The 21,405-nt window shown below is 39.5% G+C and overlaps 1 protein-coding gene across 5 annotated transcripts in view; it reads right to left on the bottom strand.

Moving 5' to 3' along the window:
* Positions 1 to 21,405, bottom strand: part of TTBK2 (tau tubulin kinase 2) — a 150,341-nt gene that overhangs the window by 12,255 nt on the left and 116,681 nt on the right. For all 5 annotated transcript variants that reach the window (XM_084973191.1, XM_021097126.2, XM_084973216.1 and 2 more), the window contains 2 exons: positions 11,332 to 11,543; positions 8,670 to 9,258 (listed from right to left, as the gene is read on the bottom strand). In XM_084973191.1, coding sequence (XP_084829317.1) covers positions 8,670 to 9,258; positions 11,332 to 11,543 — 801 coding nt within the window. The remainder of the gene's footprint in view (positions 1 to 8,669; positions 9,259 to 11,331; positions 11,544 to 21,405) is intronic.

Here is a 21,405-nt window from a genome sequence, read left to right as displayed (position 1 = left end):
ATAAGAAAAGCAGATGTGAAATTATGTTAAATACCAAATAACAAGGGAGATGACTATATTTACATTCAAAATAAACCAATGGTCATATTATTACTATACGTAGCTCCAAGTACAAAAGCCACAAAAACTCAGCAGTATTTATAAAAATAACATTCCACTGGGCTTCTGAGATTGAAGCTAGGGAATCAATGTACTTCTGAGCCTAACTCAGCTAGACTCAGGATATAATGTACACACATGTATGGTTATGAAAAAAAGGGAGTATATAGAAAAGATGTGATCCACCAGACAAGAGTATTTCTTTTCTTGAAAAAAGTCTGAGCAATTATGATAAACTGCATAAATTACTGTCACATAATATTTATGTAACACTTTAAATTTATAAAATATTCCTAAAATCATTTTTATTGTTTCATTTCATATCTGCCTGGTATTTTAATTGAGTACTTTTATTAACACACATTTCATAAATGAAGAAAAACAGTCAGAAAAAAGTCAGAGGCAGGACTCGAAGATTTTGAAAATCCTGCACAGCATAGCCTATTGACATGTACTACACACTCTCAAATGAAGTCTGGAAAACCAAACCTGCAAAAAAAAAAAAACATTATCAAGATAAAAGGAGAAAAACCAAAGATCAATAGCTGCACATAGAGAATAGCACGCTACCTCTGAGTATAACTGAGGACACTCTACAAATAGACTAAATTACTGATCTCCAGGAAGCCATAAGCATCTTTTATTGAGTTCTATAATTCACAAATATTTCATTCAGGCATGAATTCAATCATTTCCTTTCCTCTGTTCTCGAACTGTATCAAGTATGCCTTCCTAAAGAATTAAAATATAACCCTAATGTTTTCTATTTCTTTCCTATTTCCTTATTTTTATTAATGCCTTGCACTGAATTTGACTAACATCAATCTCACTACTTTTTTAGTTCAGATAAAGCAGCCTCATTATTTTTTACATGTTTACAACTTGTCACACAGCAAGAGACAGTAAACTGGAAAACAACTATCTACATTTTAACTTACAAATGATCCTTTCCTTTTATCTCATTCAAAGATAGTAATGCTATTAAGATAATAAAACTTTGGGAAATTCAACATTCATACCAAATAGTCTCTCTTTCAAATGAAAGGAATGTGGTATATGAAGTAGCAATATTTCATTTTGGTTTCTGACAAATAATTTAGAAGAGATACAGGTATTACAATATTTTATTGGTTTCTACTATAGCCAAGAATGACTGAGTTATAGGAACAAATTCCTGGCCTATTAAAAAAATTAAATTTTAGGAGTTTCTGTTGTGGCTCACTGGGAATGAACCCAACTACTATCCATTAGGATGTGGGTTTGATCCCTGGCCTTGCTCAGTGGGTTCAAGATCCAGCATTGCTGCAAGCTGCGACAAAAGTCACAGATACAACTCAAATCTGATGTTGCCGTGGCTGTGGCGTAGGCCAGCAGCTCTTCCTCTGATTCAACCCCTAGCCTGGGAACTTACACATGCTGCAGGTGTGGCTCTGAAAAAAAAAAAAAAAAAAAATTCAAATTTCTTTGGGCCATTCAAATTCCTCTATAGACTTCTTTTGTTTAAAGCATCTTTATTTAATGCTTTATACAAGTGTCAAAAATTATGACTAGGAGTTCCTGTAGTGACTCATTGGTTAATGAGCCTGACTAGTCCCCACGAGGATGTGGGTTTGATCCCTGGCCTTGCTCAGTGGGTTAAGATCTGGCATTGCCATGAGCTATGGTGTAGGGTGCAAATGTAGCTCGGATCCTGTGTTGCTGTGGCTGCGGTGTAGGCTGGCAGCTACAGCTCTGATTCGACCCCTAGCCTGGAAAGCTCCATATGCCACAGGTGCTGCCCTAAAAACACAAAAACACAAACAAAAACAAAACTTATGACTAAAATTAAACTACTATTATTGAACAATTTTTTTTTTTTTTGTCTTTTCTGGGGCCGCACCTGCAGCATATGGAGGTTCCCAGGTTAGGGGTCCAATCAGAGTTGTAGCTGCCGGCCTACACCAGAGCCACAGCCACGCAGGATCCAAGCCGTGTCTGCGACCTACACCACAGCTCACGTCAATGCCGGATCCTTAATCCACTGAGCAAGGCCAGGGATTGAACCCGCAACCTCACAGTTCCTAGTCGGATTCGTTAACCACTGAGCCTCAAAGGGAACTCCTGAACAATGTTTTTATGTACCAAATTTTTATTTCTATAAAGACAGTACACAGTTGTGGTAACATCTGAATATAAGGAGGCCATAAATGCTAACAGAATGTCTCACTCTCTCACTCTTTACCCCTACTGCTTACTCTTACCACGTTTATGTTGGTTACTTTTGCTAAAAATGACATTATATTGTGGTTTGGCTTATATAGATAGATCTGAGGGTGGATTTGGGGGGGTGAGGGATGGAGAGGGTGGCAGTCTTTGCTACAAAGATGGGTAAAACAGAAAACCTAAAGCTTTAAGACCTATGTAAATGACACGTAAAAGTCGTTTTTTCCCTTCCCCTGTTATCCTACCCCTCAGAGATAGTCATTATTAATAGTTTATATTTAACGGAGCTTAAAGCTATAAAATTTTTGTAGAGGTACTAGGAATTATAAATAAGTCGCAACTGACACCCAAAGAATAGAAGTCCCAGAAAAGACAGATTGGAATAAAAATATTTCTTGGCTCATCTGTAATTATATATAACATACAAGGCTACAGGATTTAACAGTCAGTTTTCAAATCCCTTCATACAATCTTGGAAGACATTCTGGGGGCAAATCTAGTCCAACTATCTCCAACTTCTATAATCTATAGATTTCTACCACAGCATCTGTAACACTTAAGTCAATAAGGAGACTCACTGGGCTTTGAATTCTTTTTTTTTTTTTTTTTTTTTTTTTTTTTTTTTTGTCTTTTGTCTTTGTTGTTGTTGTTGTTGTTATTGTTGCTATTTCTTGGGCCGCTCCCGCGGCATATGGAGGTTCCCAGGCTAGGGGTTGAATCGGAGCTGTAGTCACCGGCCTACGCCAGAGCCACAGCAACGAGGGATCCGAGCCGCGTCTGCAACCTACACCACAGCTCACGGCAACGCCGGATCATTAACCCACTGAGCAAGGGCAGGGATCGAACCCGCAACCTCATGGTTCCTAGTCGGATTCGTTAACCACTGCGCCACGACAGGAACTCCCGGGCTTTGAATTCTTGACGACTAGCATTGCACCTGACACAGAGTAGATGTTCAGTAAATGTTGAATATATGAGTCAATCAACCACTGGATGCTTGGATTTCCTCCACGAAGCCTCTCCCAAGTGATAGTCCAGTATATTTTTGAACACGTCACAAATGGGCTTTTTTTTTACTTCCCAAGCTGGTCTATCCAATTTCTGGTCTTTTCTGACTGTTCACAGATTTAATTATATTATCATATATAATTCCAGAGATATAATCTCTTAGAAAAAAAACTTTCCTGTAATTATGATGACAAAACTTTCTAGATCAAAAATAGATATTCATGGTTAGACAGAGGACATCTGGCCACTGCCCAGTCAATGCACACGCATCTGCTAAAAAATCTACTTCCAGGGAGTTCCCACTGTGGCTTGGGGGTCAAGAACCCTTCTAGTATCCTTGAGGATGCGGGTTTGATCCCCAGCCCTGCTCAGTAGGTTAAGGATCTGGCATTGCCATGAGCCATGGTGTAGGTTGCAGATGTGGCTCAGATCTGGAGTTGCTGTAGCTGTGGTGTAGGCCGGCAGCTGCAGCTCCAATTTGACCCCTAGTCTGGGAACTTAAATATGCTACAGGTGTGGCCCTAAAAAAAAAAAAATTAATTAAAAAAATAAAAGTGGTATGGTGATGCTTACTCTGCTAAAAAAAAAAAATCCACTTCAAGAAGTTAATCAGGTGGTAATCAAACCAAAAGTCCTTACCCTTCCACTTATTAAAGCATACATCTACTAAAATATTACATGAATAACCCATTTTTCAGTGGAGGCACTCAGTAACTCCATGAGCTTTCAGTCATTCCAGTTTATAAAAGGGCTCCAAATATTCAGTGGGACACTGGAAAAGCCACATGAAACTACTATTTCAAGTAAGTTGTACCACTGAAATGTCTCAAGTCTTCATTACAATTTTGACAGTTCAAGTTCAACACATTTTCTTGGACTACTGCCAAAGCCTCCTCACTGGCCACCCATTTTCCCTTACATGGCTCCCAAAGAGCAAATTACTTTCCGCCCTCAACCCTGGCACAGTTTCTTGTCCCGCAGCCCATACAACTCAGCACAAAAGGCCAAGACTATCACCTTTCTTTTGCAGCTCATCTTCAGCCCCCTTCATTTCCCCTAAATTCTGGACTGTGTAAATACTCCGAACTTCAGTGTTTCAAGCCTCTGTGCCTTTGCACATGCTGTGTGTTTTGCCTGACACTTCTGCATCTCCTTCTAGAAAACTTAATCCTCCTTCAAGGTCCTCTTATTTTTGAAATACTTCTTAACATTCCCAGAAAGATTTAAAATTTTTCTTTCCTCCCCAATTATGAAAATAATGTATCTTCACCACAGTAAATAAAATTAGAAATTAAGAGTTGAGAAAATTGAAACAAATATTGCACTCCCCTATAGGCAGATTTGTCTGTGTCCTTAACTGGGTACAGAGCTCCAGCACAATCACTTCATTTTGTTTAAGGTAAACTTTCAGATGTAGGACTTCACTGTCAACCTAACAGGTTGATGCCAACTGTTTATCCCTGAGCTACAGCATAAAGCCTGGAACTTAGCAGACACTTCATAGAATTGAAGGACTGAAAAAAAAAGAGTTAAGTCAATGCAATCAACTGCTGATCTTAATCTTATAGTACTGGTATTGTAATTCCTATAAATACAGTCAGAGAAGCAAGTCAATGAGCAGTCCTTCAGTATGTTGACAATCCCCTGGTGTGAGGAATGGTTGGTCTGTATGACCAATAGAATATAGCAGAAATGATGATATGCCCCTTTTGAAACCAGGTTATAAAAGACACTGTGGAAGTTCCCTTGATGGGTCAGTGGTAATGAACCCAACTAGTATCCATGAGAATGTGGGTTCTATTCCTGGCCTCACTCAGTGGGTTAACGATCTGGCATTACTGTGAGCTGTAGTACAGGTCACAGACACAGCTTGGATCCTGCATTGCTGTGGTTGTGGTGTAGGCTGGCAGCTGTAGCTCAGATTTGACTCCTAGCCTAGGAACGTCCATATGCTTCAGGTGCAACCCTAAAAAAAAAAAAAAAAAAAAAGGCACTGTACCTTCTATCTGGTGGAGGGTATTCTCTCCTCCCCCATCTCTGTCTCTCTTCTCTCACTGGAAAAGCCAGCTGCCATGTCAAGTATGCAGGGCCTACACAGTGAGGAACTGAAGCCTCTGGCCAACATCCAGTGAGGAGCCAAGGCCTGCCAACAACCATGTGAGTGGGCTTGAAGTGGATCTTCCCACCCCAGTCAAACTTTATGATGATTTCCCTGGCTGACAGCTTGGCGTCAGCCTTATGAGAAACTCCAAGCCAGAACCATCAGACTAAGCCACTCCTGAATTCCCAACCTTCAGAAAAAGTATGAAACAAAAACTGTTGTTTAAAGCTGCTAAATTTGGGGTCATTTGTTACAAAGCAATAGGTAACATACATACAGATGGTATTATAATTCCCCAGTCACATTTATACTGTTTCCAAAGGTATCACTAAAAGGAAGCAGTGCCTTTCTAAAAGACTGTCGAGAACCAAGTGATCATGTGGTGCAATCTGCCATGATGGGGCTTCTGTAAGGTACAACCCTTCCATTTCCACATTACAATTCAAGTCCAACCTTCTCCCTACCAACAGTGATTACCCACCACCATGTAAAACTACAATTACTGTCATTCTGGACCAGTAGTTAGACTTCTTTTGAAAGCAATTCAAGTTATTTTGTCTTCTCTACATTTGTTCATTACGCCAGTTTAATTTTGTCTTTCCATTTGCTAATCAAAACAATTTTTATCTCTCCTGTAAGCCAAAGCTTAGTCTTATTTCTCTCCTTATAAATCTATGCTGTTCATCATCTTTTTAGAAGAGATTAGTAGTGGGACAAATTCATAACTGTTTACTCTGGGGAAAAAAAATCTAATTTCCAAAAATAATTCCAAACCGATTTCTTTTCAACCTAGCAAATTTACCCATCTTTCAAAATAATTAGCTAAAAAATTTATACATGCAATTTGATAACTAGTGGTTCACGTATATAGATGAGGAAAGTCCTAAACAAGACTAACAAATCTGTACTAAGAAATAAAGAGAATTAGAGAGTGCTAAAGTTCCCATAGTAACACCAACTATACCTGTAACACAGATAAACTTTTGCTTTGCCTATTTTTAGAGTTCCTTCATATTTTAAGATAATAGGACATTTTCCTTTCTCACCACCATAAAAAAGAAACAAGGCTGAATGAAAAAGATATAAACTTGGAGGAGTTCCCATCATGGTGCAGTGGTTAACGAATCCGACTAGGAACCATGAGGTTGTGGGTTTGCTCCCTGGCCTTGTTCAGTGGGTTAAGGATCTGGCATTTCCATGAGCTTTGATGTAGGTTGCAGACGTGGCTCAGATCCCTCGTTGCTGTGGCTCTGGTATAGGCCGGTGGCTACAGCTCTGATTAGACCCCTAGCCTGGGAATCTCCTAGAAAAGGCAAAAAGACAAAAAAAAAAAAAATATAATAATAATAATAATATAAACTTGGAGTTCCCACTGTGGCACAATGGGTTAAGATTCTGACTGGAGGAGCTCAGGTCACTGAGGAGGCCAGGGTTCAATCCCTGGCCTAGACCAGTTGGTTAAAGAATCTGGCACTGCTGAAGCTATGGCATAGGTTGCAGTTGCGGCTCAGATCAGTCCCTGACCTGGGTACCTTCCATATGCCACAGCTGCGGCCCTAAAAAGCAAATAAATAAATAAATAAATAAATAAAATGCTTGAGCAACAGTGAGTACCTAGCAGAGTCAGAGAAATAATAATGGTACAGAATAATAGAGTCAAAGAAAAGGAGAAACTGAATCTAGGAAGGTAGAAAGAGGAAATGAATGGAAAGAGGAAGGTGGAGTGGTAAAAGAAACACAGGGAAGGGAAGGAGGCATTAGGATCTGCCTCTAGCCCACAGGGAACCTTTGTACAATTTGGAAAAAAGATGCCCCTCGAAGAGGAAACAGCCCTGCACAAAGATGCACAGTTTGGCTACAAAGTTCGGGCTAGATATCAGCCCCAACTTGGTCCCTTGGCTTAGCCAGTTTATGCAGTCAACAACCTGTGTAACTGTACAGTACAGTCCTAGGAAAGGAAGAAAGACCAACTATCTCTGATGAAAAAAGAGGTTAGTATTTATTTACCTGTTTTGAAGTACAGGTAAATTCTTCCAGAGCTGTACACAAAAATCCAATTTTGTTAACTTTTCTTACTGCTTTACACCTGCATATGGAAGTCTTTTTAACAGAAAACATTTCAACTTGGGGGACAATGTTGTCACAATTGAGCTGGAAGAGACAGTTGCTAGATGATTATGGAATTTAAGGAAACCTATGTTAAGGGCAAGCATACCTACTTGCACCTGAGGTTTTTACAGTTTCTTACTGCTTCTATATCTGGCTTTTGTTGGACTCACACAGTTACAGAGGGCATCAGTGCTTACTGATAAGACGCTTAATAGGCATCTCTAGATAAATTTCCAAATTGAGAGTAGAGCTTCCTCACAATGTTTCTTTGCAAAAGGCCTGTATCACAACTGCCTTCAGTCACTTGTTAAAATGCAGATTCCTGGGTTTCATCATCCTAGACCTACACAAGCAGAAATTCTGGAAGTGAGGCTGGGACTCTATTTTATAAAAATGGACATTAAAGCTTGAAAACTTTTTTTTTAAAGGCCACACCTGCAGCATATGGAAGTTCCCAGGCTAGGGGTTGAACTGGAGCTGCAGCTGCCAGCCTACACCACAGCCACAACAACACCAGATCTGAGCCGTGTCTGCAACCTATACCACAGCTCAGGGCAACTCTGGATCCTTAACCCACTGAGTGAGGCCAGGGATCAATCCCATATCTTCATGGATTCTAGCTGGGTTCATCACTGCTGAGCCATGAAGGAAGCTCCTGGAAAGCTATTGTTTAAGAGGAAGGTAAGATATGAGAAATTTCTGGGTGAAGGTTATGAAGGAGAAAGGGAACAAAAAGAATGAGACCTGGCAACAGTGTACAGTATAAAGTAAAAACCAGGAATGGTTATATGTATTCCTTCCTCACCACATTTATAATGTAGAGATCCAAAATGTGTAGAATAACAAAATTTAAAAAAAAATCATGTTATACACACACAGAAATAGTGCTTGTGGTCTAATTATAAATGTTATTCTGAAATTGGGTTATAACGACATTTTGTGTATTAGGCTGCTAAACGGACAGAAAACCTCACTGGAGAAATTTCACACCGGAAGACAGACTACAGAATTTAGTCCAGACATCACTCTGTACAACTATTTGCCAAACTTAGGCCTCTGCCTATGAAGCTTAATTGATCAACTACTATTAGTCTTTTCTTAATAGTGTCTTGAGTGAATGACAGAAAAATGATAAGAGCAAATCACTTACCGCTGTAAGGGGTCCCTCTGCTTGCGCTTCCATTGGACTTGTCGGTGTAACTGCAATAAACTGACCAGCAGCTCCAGCCTGGAGTTCCAGCCTATCTGTGTATTGTTCTGAAGCAGCAGTGGCTGGGCACTCTCTAGAAAGTGCTAAGATCACACCTGAGGTTTCCTTCTTTAAATGATCATTTTCTGCCCAAGGACCTAATCGGAGTTTGTCATCTTGAGGCGATTCCTCCAGGACTTGAAGTACTTCAGGCTCCTCATCAGAAGGGCTTCCAGTTGTCTTATGACCTAAAGCCTCATTTGTCCTAAAATCCCGAAGGTCCTGTTCCTTATCCACAATCACCCATTCTTTGGAATCAACCTCCTGCTTGCAGGAGCTCAGGTTAACAGCTACAAATCCATTGCTGCCACCACCATCTGCTTGCTCAGGGGTGTTGGCAGAGGCAGGCTTGGAAGCATCTGGAAGATATTCTTCATCATAGTGCCAGATGTGGTCAGTGCGGGACACAGAAGGAACACAAGGCTTATGCAGCAGAGCAGGGAGAAGAGCTTCCTTTCCTGCGCTGGAATCTTTCTGCATTTTCTCCAAGCTTAAGAAAATGAATACAAGTTACTCATTTGTCCTAGGGAAATACTTGTTATATTACCTCTAAGCTCTATGAAGATGAGAGAAACTAATATGGACAAAGCATAAGGAATGTTTCATAGGCTGATAATGCTCTTCTCCATATGTCATGAATCTGTTTGGGAACATGGAGCCCATGGAGGGAGATGTCTCTCCTGATGCTGGGCAGAGGAAAGAAGCCTAACCAGGCTAACCAGGTGTGACCCATTTCACCTTTGCTCTGCCAACTCAATCACACTGCCCTCTGCTCTCTCGGAGGGAAGTGGGGGATAACATACCAAGGAGCTTTTGGTCTGAAAGAAGTCCTACAAAAGGAAATGTGGAAGCTGATATACATCAGGCAAATAGGCATCTCATTTGTTTTATCTTCAGAGAGGTATAGAAATGTAAACTCATTCAGGCAAACCCCTTCAAAGGCAGGGCTTTCAACCACACCCTGCCCATTCTGCACAAAGAGCTCCACATAGCAGGGACGAAGTGACCTTGGTGGTTTGGGAGCTTCATCAGGTATTTTTGGTTTTGTTGAATTAAAAGGCGGCTGACACTGTACAAACCTCTATGCTGGCTGAGGGGCAAGCAACAATAATGTGTAGATACAAGCTTACACCACACAGCTGTGAAACTGAATGATTACTATATGAGGAAGAATACACAGCTATAAAGTACTATTTTAAATGGAAACGAGACTGGACTAGAAGCGGCTAAACTGTCTTCAGGCACAGTAACTACTACGTAGTCAAATACATGGCCCTTCTAACCTCATATTTCATTGCTAATAGCAGCCACCAGGGATGTACAGTGAAGGATGTGACTATTATTAAAGCCTTAATATTACTGAAGCCTTCTACAGTTCATAAATATGTCCTAAGTTCTTTTTAAAGTTTCATTTTAGTCTTCTGTTATCAAAATTGGAGGTACTGGGCCTCATAACCATGAACTACAAACAGTTGTTACCTATATATAGCTCTCCAAAGTTCCATCTTTCCTTCTTTCCCAGTAGAATGATCAACATTCATGTCTCTTTTTCCTATAGCACTTGAATTGAACTGCCTATAACTTGCACTTAAATTACTTTTTCCCCTACTTCAGGTACCTTCCCCTCCTTCTTGCCTAATGCCATCCTTATCATGCCCTCTGTAACTCTACACTGCACCTTCTCCATTCCAATAAAAGAGATAGGGCATTCCCATCCTGGCGTGGTGGAAACGAATCTGACTACGAACCATGAGGTTGTGGGTTCGTTTGATCCCTGGCCTTGTTCAGTCTGTTAAGGATCCTGTTGCTATGAGCTGTGTTGAAGGTTGCAGACACGGCTCGGATCTGGCATTGCTGTGGCTGTGGTGTAGGCCGGCAGCTGTAGCTCCAATTTGACCCCTAGCCCAGGAATATCCATATGCCATGGGTGCGGCCCTAAAAAGGCAGGGAAAAAAAAAAAAAAAGACCATCTTCCAAAAAATATCACCTCAAAATGTTCATCTAATTTGCACCTAGTGTTATGAAGATACCAGATTCCACTAGTCAGTTCTCAAAGCCAAAGACTGTATGTTATAGAAGTTATAACAATATGAGAAGACAAATCACATTAAGAATGAGGATAATTGGGAGTTCCCGTCGTGGTGCAGTGGTTAACGAGTCCAACTAGGAACCATGAGGTTGCGGGTTCGTACCCTGGCCTTGCTCAGTGGGTTAAGAATCCGGTGCTGCTGTGAGCTGTCGTTTGGGTAGCAGACGTGGCTCGGATCCCTCATTGCTGTAGCTCTGGCATAGGCCGGTGGCTACAGCTCCAACTGGACCCCTAGCCTGGGAACCTCCATATGCCGAGGGAGCAGCTCAAGAAAAGGCAAAAAAAGACAAAAAAAAAAAAAAAAAAAAGAATGAGGATAATTAAAAACATGGATGAACATGCTCAGTCAAATCACTACTACAAAAATGCAAGCATTCCTTATTCAAAAACCTTTACATAATAGAAATGAATAATAATACTATCTTAGTTGCTTCCAAAAAAAAAAAGAAAAGAAAAACAAAAACTATTCTATACCAGGTCTCAAGAAACTTGTCAGTATCTGGCTTTGGCTCCAGTGCCAGACGTTTTTCTAGCTCAAAGCTGTGGATGGAACGTAACTTTCGCACCAATGGAACATCTCTGTCTGGCTGAGTAATCTCTGAGCGGACACGAATTGGTGAACCGAGACTTGGAGCATTCAGAATACCATTTGCTTGACCATGGCTGTTCTCTTCTTCAGTAGCAGCCTAGACAAAACATAAAAAAAAATTCTAGTTGCTAGACATTGTAGGAATCACTGAAGTCTCTCAAAATAATATAAGCAAATGACTAGGATTTTTTTCAGAAGATTAGGATATTCTAGTTTAATTCATTATATACTTGTCTATTAACCCTTTATTAAATAAGTTTTCTTAATTTATTCTCAAATTCAGTACTTAGTTTTTTATATTTTGGTGCAAAGATAAACAGACTAAAAATGTTTAACCATCTCAGTTTTTTGTCCTGTGTCTAACTAGATGCTTGCAGGATCCCATTCCAGTAAACTAAGATTAAAACCTGGAGAGGAAATTCTCTTTGAGACAAAGTTGTCTCACAAGAGATAGGAGAGATTGCCTAGCCTGAATACTCCCTGTCTCATTTCCTCTCTAAAAACCAACAAGAAAACCAAAGCTAGAATAATAAGGAGCTGGGTAGAGCAGAAGGAGGCTGAGCATGAGGCAACCCAGAGGGTTGGGGCTGCCTAAGGACAGATGCCTACAGCAGCATAATTACAAGGAAATTCAGCCTTACATGACAGTAGTGTGACAGAGGAAAGTCTGGATTTCTATTCTGATTAAAGAACTTCAGACTTCCCATCGTGGCTCAGTGGTTAATGAAGCTGACTAGCATCCATGAGGTTGTGGGTTCAATTCCTGGCCACTCAGTGGGTTAAGGATCAGGCATTGCTGTGGACTGCGGTGTAGGTCACAGACACAGCTTGGACCCTGCATTGCTGTGGCTCTGGTGTAGTTTGGCGGCTATAGCTCTGAATTGACCCCTAGCCTGGGAAACCTTCATATGCGGCAGATGAGGCCCTAAAAAGCAAATAAATTAATTAAAAATAAAAATAGTTTATGCTAGATTCAAAGTTTTTGATTGACAGTTATTTTTCCTCTGTTTTCAATTATTAGTGTTTAGAAGTTTACCGTTGTTCTAGCTTTTTTTTTCTTTGGTAGATGACTGTTCCCTTGCTACTTTTTAGCTTTTCTCTTTGTCTTTAGTGTTCTGCATTTTAATATGATATGTCTAGGCATATGCGTATTTTCATTCTGCTTGGGCTAACTTATGGCTTCCTGAATTTTTGATTCACAATTTTGTATCTGTTCTGGGAAATATACAACTATTCTTTACCTAAATAATGCCACCTCTTCATTCTTTCTGTTCTCTAAGACACCAATCAAATAAGAATTCATTAGTTCTTTGCTTTTTTTTTCTTTTTTTCTTTTTTTTTTGTCTTTTCTAGGGCCATACCTGTGGCATATGGAGGTTCCTAGGCTAGGGGTCTAATCAGAGCTGTAGTCGCTGGCCTATGCCAGAGCCACGGCAACGAGGGATCCGAGCTTCATCTGCAACCTACACAACAGTTCATGACAATGCCTGGATCCTTAATCCACTGAGCAAGGTCAGGGATCGAACCCGAAACCTCACAGTTCGTAGTTGGATTCATTAACCACTGAGCCACGACAGAAACTCCTCATTAGTTCTTTTATTCTGTCATATCTCCTTTTTATTTTATTTTACTTTATTTTTATTTTTAGGGCCTCACCTGTGGCACATGGAAGTTCCCAGGCTAGGGGTCTAATCAGAGCTACAGCTGCAGCTGCCAGCCTATGCCACAGTTACACCAATACCAGATCTGAGTCACATCTGCGACCTACACCACAGCTCATGGCAATACCAGATCCTTAACCCACTGAGCAAGGCCAGAGATCGAACCCGAAACCTCATGGTTCCTAATCAGATTTGCTTCTACTGCGCCATGATGGGAACTCCTAGCATAAACAAATTTTTTTTTTTTTTTTGTCTTTTTGTCTTTTTGCCATTTCTTGGGCTTCTCCCACAGCATATGGAGGTTCCCAAGCTATGGGTCCAATTGGAGCTGTAGCCACTGGCCTACACCAGAGCCACATCAATGAGGGATCCAAGCTGAGTCTGCGACCCACACCACAGCTCACAGCAATGCTGGATCCTTAACCCACTGTGAGGGGCCAGGGTACAAACACGCAACCTCATGGTTCTTAGTCGGATTCATTAACCACTGAGCCACAACGGGAACTCCGACATAAACTATTTTTAAAGAATAAGGCTGAAATAACAAAAAGAACAAAATAATGCCATTCACAGCAACATGGATGTAATTACAGACCATCAAACTCAGTGAAGTAAGTTAGAAAGATAAGGACAGGAGTTCCTGTCGTGGCGCAGTGGTTAACGAATCCGACTAGGAACCATGAGGTTGCGTGTTTGTACCCTGGCCTCGCACAGTGGGTTAAGGATCCAGCATTGCCGTGAGCTGTGGTGTGGGTCGCAGACTCAGCTTGGATCCCTCATTGATGTGGCTCTGGTGTAGGCCAGTGGCTACAGCTCCGATTCAATCCCTAGCCTGGGAACCTCCATATGCCTCAGAAGCGGCCCAAGAAATAGCAAAAAAGACAAAAAAAAAAAAAAAGAAAGATAAGGACAAATACCATATGACATCACTTAGATGTGGAATTTAAAATACTGCACAAATGAATGTATCTACAAAACAGAAACAGACTCACGGACATAGAGAATAGACTTGTTATCAAGGTGGAGAGGGGAGGTAAAGGATGGACTAGGAGTTGGGTTTAATAGATGCGAACTATTACATTTAGAATGGATAAGAGGAGGTCCTTCTGTATGGTACAGGGAGCTCTATCCAATTTCCTGGGATAGAACATGATGGAAAATTATATATATTTCAAAAGAATGCATATATATGCATGACTGAAATTGGCACATTGCAAATCAACTATAATTTTAAATTTTTTAATTAAAAAATAAAGAATAAAGCTGAAATAAATACATTTACAGCTAAGTAAAATTTGAAACACTCCTCTATCAAAAATCTCCACTAAGAAACCTCTAAAGGGAATATTTCAGGAAGAAAAATGATAATCCAGGTCTTTCAAAATTGCAAGGAAGTGGTAAGCATCTATGAAAAATCCATATAATCATTGCTTATATAAAAGAATAACACCACTAACAATCTAATTTACCTAATATCATAAAAAGAATTAAAAATAGAACTAAATCAAGATTAAATAATGATAATGTGGGAAAGACAGAAAACTAAAGTAATTAAGATCTACATCAAGTGTCATTTCACTCTGCCACATACACAAACATCCATATGGGCTGGCAACTGAGAATGTCACAAGAGATTTTTTATTATAAGAACAGTTTGCTCCTGGTACTGAAACCAAGCAGGGCCCCGTGAGTCTACTGGGCATACAAGCCTTTCTGTGTCTTCCATTTCTTGTTTTTAGGGAAAAAACCTCAGCCTCTGTGACCTTCCCTGATTTCCAAAGGGCAGGTTCAAACAGTTGCTAATCAGGGAATAGAGGGTATGCAGAGACCAGAGAGGAGCAATCAAGAAAAAAATAGTGCAGCTTTGGGGGCAGGGTCCTGGTCCCTCCTCAAGGAATATAGATAACAATATCTTTGAATTCTTCTATGGAACTAAAACCCCCAATGAATGGAAGATGTTAATGAAGCATTCTTTATTCTGGAAAGAAGACCACCAGACCACTGAACACCAGCTTTGAAAACAATGCAGGCATGCCTCTACCCTGATCTTTATCTGTGGCCCTATTTTTCACTCCCCAAGCTATAAAACCACCTTCCAATCTCTCCTAAGGGGGGCACAGTCTTTGAGGCATTAGCCTTCCATGACCCTCCTTTGCCTGGCAAAGCAATAAAACTACTTTCTTCTCCTTCGCCCCAAAATCTGTCTCCTCGTTTTCTATTCGGTCCCCGTGAGCAGATTCCTAGTTCCAGCAATAGTACCATAAAGACAGCCAGAGGTGACACTACAAAACTCTGACACTGAGTTCCTGACCACTTTTCACTACTTGTTCCTGATTACTATTAGTCCAGATAATGCTTATTCAACAGCCAGACCACAGGGCAGCATATCAATCTATATAGAGAAATGTTTTTGCAGATGACTCTCATGACTAAAAAGTATATTCAATGTTAATTTTTTAAATGAAATGTTTGAAAATATAGTGTATATTGCCCCCAAATAGGCCAAGCTCCTCAAATCATCACAGAAGATTGTTTTCAAGATGTATTTCTCTTCCATAAAGCAGAACTAGCCAACTTGCTATCAATCATGTTAACAGACTTAAGCCACAAGTCTCATTTTAAACTTATGAATTTAACCTCCTTCCCAACTAAAGCACTACAAAAATGTAGGAAGTACCAAAAACTGATCTGTAATTCATTACTCCTCCATCCCATTTATCTTCATCTTATCGTTGATGAAAATGGAAATGAAAGGAAACAGTAAAAACAAAGAGAAATTTGGGGATAATCTATCCCAAGATCACTAAAACTCATTTAACTCTGAATTCTTTATCACTCCCCATACTTACCAGTGGACCTGCTCACGATCCTAAAGAAGAAAAAATGATGTTACTTACTCAACATCCACTTTGTCAGCTCAAACCAGTGTGATGCTTTCCATTTCCAACTCTCATTTCCCCACATCCCTCTGAGACAGTTTTCAGAATGAACCCTCCTAGATCCACTGTTCTACACTATGAAAGGGCCCAGTCTTGTCACTTTTTTTGGAAAGACCATTAACTTCTGTTCTATAGATGTCTCTTCTTTTAGTCTCTGTGTCTGGTTATTTTTAATTTATTTTTTATTACTCAGTGAATTTATTACATTTATAGTTGTACAATGATCATCACAATCCAATTTTATAGGATTTCCATCCCACAACCCCAGCGCATCCCCCCACCCCCTAAACTGTCTCCTTTGGAAACCATAACTTTTTCAAACGCTGTGAGTCAGCATCTGTTCTGCAAAGAAGTTCAGTCTGTCCTTTTTTCAGCCTCCACATGTCAGTGAAAGCATTTGATGTCGGTGTCTCATCGTATGGCTGACATCACTTAACATGATAATTTCTAGGTCCATCCATGTTGCTAAAAATGCCAGTATCTCATTCCTCTTAATGGCTGAGTAGTATTCCATTGTGTATATATACCACATCTTCTTGATCCACTCCTCTGTCAATAGACATTTAGGTTGTTTCTGTATCTCGGCTATTGAAAATAGTGCTGCAATGAATGTTGGAGTGCATGTGTCTTTGCGAATCATGGTTTTCTGTGGATAGATGCCCAGGAGTGGGATTGCTGGATCAAATGGTAGTTTTGTTTGTAGTTTTCTGAGGAATCTCCATACTGTTTTCCACAGTGGTTGCACCAATTTATATTCCCACTAACAGTGTACTAGGGCTTCTTTTTCTTCACACCCTCTCCAGCACTTATTGTTGGTAGACATTTTGATGATGGCCATTTTGGCTGGTGTAAGGTGGTACCTCATCGTGATTTTGATTTGCATCTCTCTAATAATGAGTGATGAACATCTTTGCATGTGTTTTTTGGCCATCTGTATGTCTTTTCTGGAGAACTGCCTGTTTAGATCTTCTGCCCATTTTTTTTTTTTTTTTTTTTTTGCTATTTCTTGGGCTGCTCCCACGGCATATGGAGGTTCCCAGGCTAGGGGTCTAACCGGAGCTGTAGCCACAGGCCTAGGCCAGAGCCACAGCAACGCGGGATCCGAGCCACGTCTGCAACCTACACCACAGCTCACGGCAACGCCGGATCGTTAACCCACTGAGCAAGGCCAGGGACAGAACCCACAACCTCATGGTTCCTAGTCGGATTCGTTAACCACTGCGCCATGACGGGAACTCCCTTTTTTTTTTTTTTTTTTTTTTTTTGCTATGCCCATTTTCTGATGGGGTTTGTTTTTTTGGTATCAAGCTGCAGGAGGTGTTTATAAATTTTGGAGATTAATTCTGTGTCAGTTGTGTCATTTGCAAATATTTTCTCCCATTCTGTGGGTTGTCTTTTTGTTTTGTTTTTTCTGTTGCTGTGCAGAAACATTTAAGTTTGATTAGGTCCCATTTGTTTATTTTTGTTTTTACTGTCATTACTCTAAGAAGGTGGATCTGAGAAGATGTTGCTGTCATTTATGTCAGAGAGTATTTGGCCTATGTTTTCCTCTAAGAGTTTTATAGCGTTTGGTCTTATATCTAGGTCTTTAATCCATTTGGAGTTTATTTTTGTGTATGGTGTTAGGAAGTATTCTAATTCATTCTTTCCCATGTGGCTGTCCAGTTTTCCCAGCACCACTTATTGAAGGGACTGTCTTTTCTCTATTGTGTACTCTTGCCTCCTTTGTCAAGGATTAGTTGGCTGTAGATGTGTGGGTTTAATTCTGGGCTTTCTATCCTGTTCCACTGATCTATATTTCTGTCCTTGTGCCAGTACCATACGGTTTTGATGGTTGTTGCTTTGTAGTATAGTCTGAAGTCTGGGAGACTGATTCCTCCAGCTCCATTTTTCTTTTTCAGGATGTCTTTGGCTATTCTGGGTCTTTTGTGCTTCCAAATATACTTTAAAATATTTTGTTCAAGTTCTGTGAAAAATGTTCTTGGTAATTTGATAGGGATTGCAATGAATCTGTAGACTGTCTTAGGGAGTATAGTCATTTTGATAATATTAACTCTTCCAGTCCATGAGCATGGTATATCTTTATATATATTTGTGTCATCTTTGATTTCTTTCATCAGTATCTTACAGTTGTCAGAGTATAGGCCTTTTGTCTCTTTAGGTAGGTTTACTCTTAGGTATTTTATTCTTTTGGATGCAACTGTAAACAGGATTGCTTCCCTAATTTCTCTTTCTGCTCTTTCATTGTTAGTGTATAGAAATGCTGTCCATTTCTGTGTATTAATTTTGTATCCTGCGACTTTGCCAAATTCATGGATGCACTCTAAGAGTTGTCTGGTAGAGTCTTTTGGATTCTCTAGGTATAGTATCATGTCATCTGCAAATAGTGATAGTTTCACTTCTTCCTTTCCAATTTGGATTCTTTTTATTTCTTTTACTTCTCTGATTGCTGTGGCTAGGACTTCCAAAACTATGTTGAAGAGTAATGGCGAGAGCAGACATCCTTGTCTTGTTCCTGATCTCAGAGGGAATTGTTTCAGCTTTTCACCATTGAGAATGATGTTAGCTGTGGGTTTGTGATATATGGCCTTTACTATGTTGAGGTAGGGTCCTTCTATGCCCACTTTCTGAAGGGTTTTTATCAGAAATGGGTGTTGGATTTTGTCAAAGGCTTTTTCTATGTCTATTGAGAGGATCATATGGTTTTTATTCTTCAGTTTGTTAATGTGGTGTATCACACTGATTGACTTGAGGATACTGAAGAATCCTTGCATCCCTGGGATAAATCCCACTTGATCATGATGTACAATCCTTTTAATGTATTGTTGGATGTGGTCTGCTAGTATTTTATTGAGGATTTTTGCACCGATGTTCATCAGTGAAATTGGCCTGTAGTTTTCTTTTTTTGTGGTATCTTTGTCTGGTTTTGGTATCAGGGTAATAGTGGCCTCATAGAATGAGTTTGGGAGTATCCCTTCTTCTGCAATTTTTTGAAATAATTTCAGAAGGATAAATATTAGTTCTTCTCTAAATGTTTGATAGAATTCGCCTGTGAAGCCATCTGGTCCTGGACTTTTGTTTGTTGGAAGTTTTGTAATCACAGTTCTTGTGATTGGTCCGTTCATCTTTTCTAATTCATCTTGGTTTAGTCTTGGAAGATTGTACCTTTCTAAGAATTTGTCCATTTCTTCTAGGTTTTCCGTTTTTTTTTTTTTTTTTTTTTTTTTTTTTTTTTTTTTTTGGCGTATAGTTGGCATATAGTAGTCTCTTATGATCCTTTGTATTTCTGTGATGTCTTTTCGTTTCTAATTTTATTGAGTCCTCTCTCTTTTTTTCTTGGAAAGTCTGGCTAAGGGTTTATCAATTTTGTTGATCTTTTCAAAGAACCAGCTTTTTGTTTCATTGATCTTTTCCATGGTTTTCTTCGTTTCTATTTCATTGATTTCTGCTCTGATCTTTACGATTTCCTTCCTTCTACTAACTTTAGGTCTTGCCTGTTCTTCTCTCTTGAGCTGCTTTAGATGTAAAGTTAGCTTGTTTATTTGAGCTTTTTCTTGTTTCCTGAGGTGGGCTTGTATTGCTATAAACTTTCCTCTTAGAACAGCTTTTGCTGCATCCCATAGGTTTTGGAGTGTCATATCTTTGTTGTCATTTGCTTCTAGGTATTTTTTAATTTTCTCTTTGATTTCTTCAGTGATCCATTGGTTGTTTAGTAGCATGTTTAGTCTTCACGTGTTTGTTTTTTGCAGGTTTTTTCTTGTTGTTGATTTCTACTTGTACAGCATTGTGGTTGGGAAAGATGCTTGATATGATTTCAATTTTCTTAAAGTTACTGAGGTTGGATTTGTAGCCCAGGATGTGATCAATCTTAGAGAATGTTCCATGTGCACTTGAGAAGAATGTGTATTCTGTTGCTTTTAGATAGAATGTCATATAAGTATCTATTAAGTCCATCTGATCTAATGCTTCATTCAGGGCCTGTGTTTCCTTATTGATTTTCTGTCTGGATGATCTGTCCATTGCTGTAAGTGGGGTGTTAAAGTCCCCCACTGTGATTGTGTTATTGTTGATTTGTCCTTTTAAGGTTGTTAGCAGTTGCCTTATATACTGTGGTGAACCTATTTTGGGTGCGTAGATATTTACAATTGTTATATCTTCTTCTTGGAGTGATCCTTTGATCATTAGGTAGTGACCTTCCTTGTCCCTTAAGATAGTCTTCATTTTAAAGTTTATTTTATCTGATATGAGTATTGCTACTTCAGCTTTCATTTGATTCCTATTTGCATGGAATATTTTTTTCCATGTTCTCACTTTCAATTTGTATGTGTCCCTAGAAGTGAAGTGGATCTCTTGAAGACAGGATATATATGGATCTTGTTTTTGCATCCATTCAGCCAGTCTATGTCTTTTGGTTGGGGCGTTTATTCCATTAAGATTTAAGGTAATTATTGATATGTGTGTTCTTATTGCCATTTTATTAATTGCTTTGGATTTGTTTTTGTTGCTCTTTTTTCTTCCCTTCTTCTCTTGTGGTTTGATGACTATCTTTAGTGTTGTATTTGAGTTGATTTTTCTTATTTGTGTGTGTATCAATTGTAGATTTTTGGTTTGCAGTTATTCTGAAGTTTTGATATGAGTCTATATATATCAGAGAGTGTTTTAAGTTGTTCATCTCTTAATTGCAAGTGCATCTCCAGTGTCCTGCATGTGTACCCACCTCTTCTCATGATTTCTGATTTTGGTGGCATAATTGTATGTGGATGATTTGGTATCTTTGTGGTATATATACCTTTACTGCTAAGCCTTGTCATTTGTGGTATTTTTGTTTCTGGTTGCAGCATTTTCTTTTCTGCCTGGAGAAGTTCCTTCAGTATTTATTGTAAAGCTGGTTTAGTGTTGCTGAATTCTCTTAACTTTTGCTTATCTGTGAAGCTTTTGATTTCCCCTTCCAATATGAATGAGAGCCTTGCTGGGCAAAATAATCTTGGTTGGAGGGTTTTTCCTTTCATCACGTTAAGTATATCATGCCACTCTCTTCTGGCCTGCAGAGTTTCTGCTGAAAAATCTGCCAATAACCTTATCGGGGTTCCCTTGTATGTTACTTGTTTCTTTTCCCTAGCAGCTTTCAATATTTTCTCTTTGTCTTTAATTTTGGTCAGTTTGATTAATATGTGTCTTGGTATATTCCTCCTTAGGTTTATTTTATATGGTACCCATTGCATTTCCTGGATTTGATTGAGTGGTTCCTTTCCCATGTTAGGGAAGTTTTTAGCTATTATCTCTTCAAATAATTTTTCTGCCCCTTCTCTCTCTCTTCTCCTTCTGACACCCCTATAATATGGATGTTGGTGCATTTAAC

The sequence above is a fragment of the Sus scrofa genome, chromosome 1 (assembly GCF_054392235.1).
Source record: "Sus scrofa isolate SSC_HxYL_T2T_F1_AM1 chromosome 1, Sscrofa_HxYL_maternal_Yorkshire_Landrace_v2.0, whole genome shotgun sequence".
In the NCBI taxonomy this organism is placed as follows: Eukaryota; Metazoa; Chordata; class Mammalia; order Artiodactyla; family Suidae; genus Sus; species Sus scrofa.
This window is presented reverse-complemented; position numbering and strand designations above follow the sequence as displayed.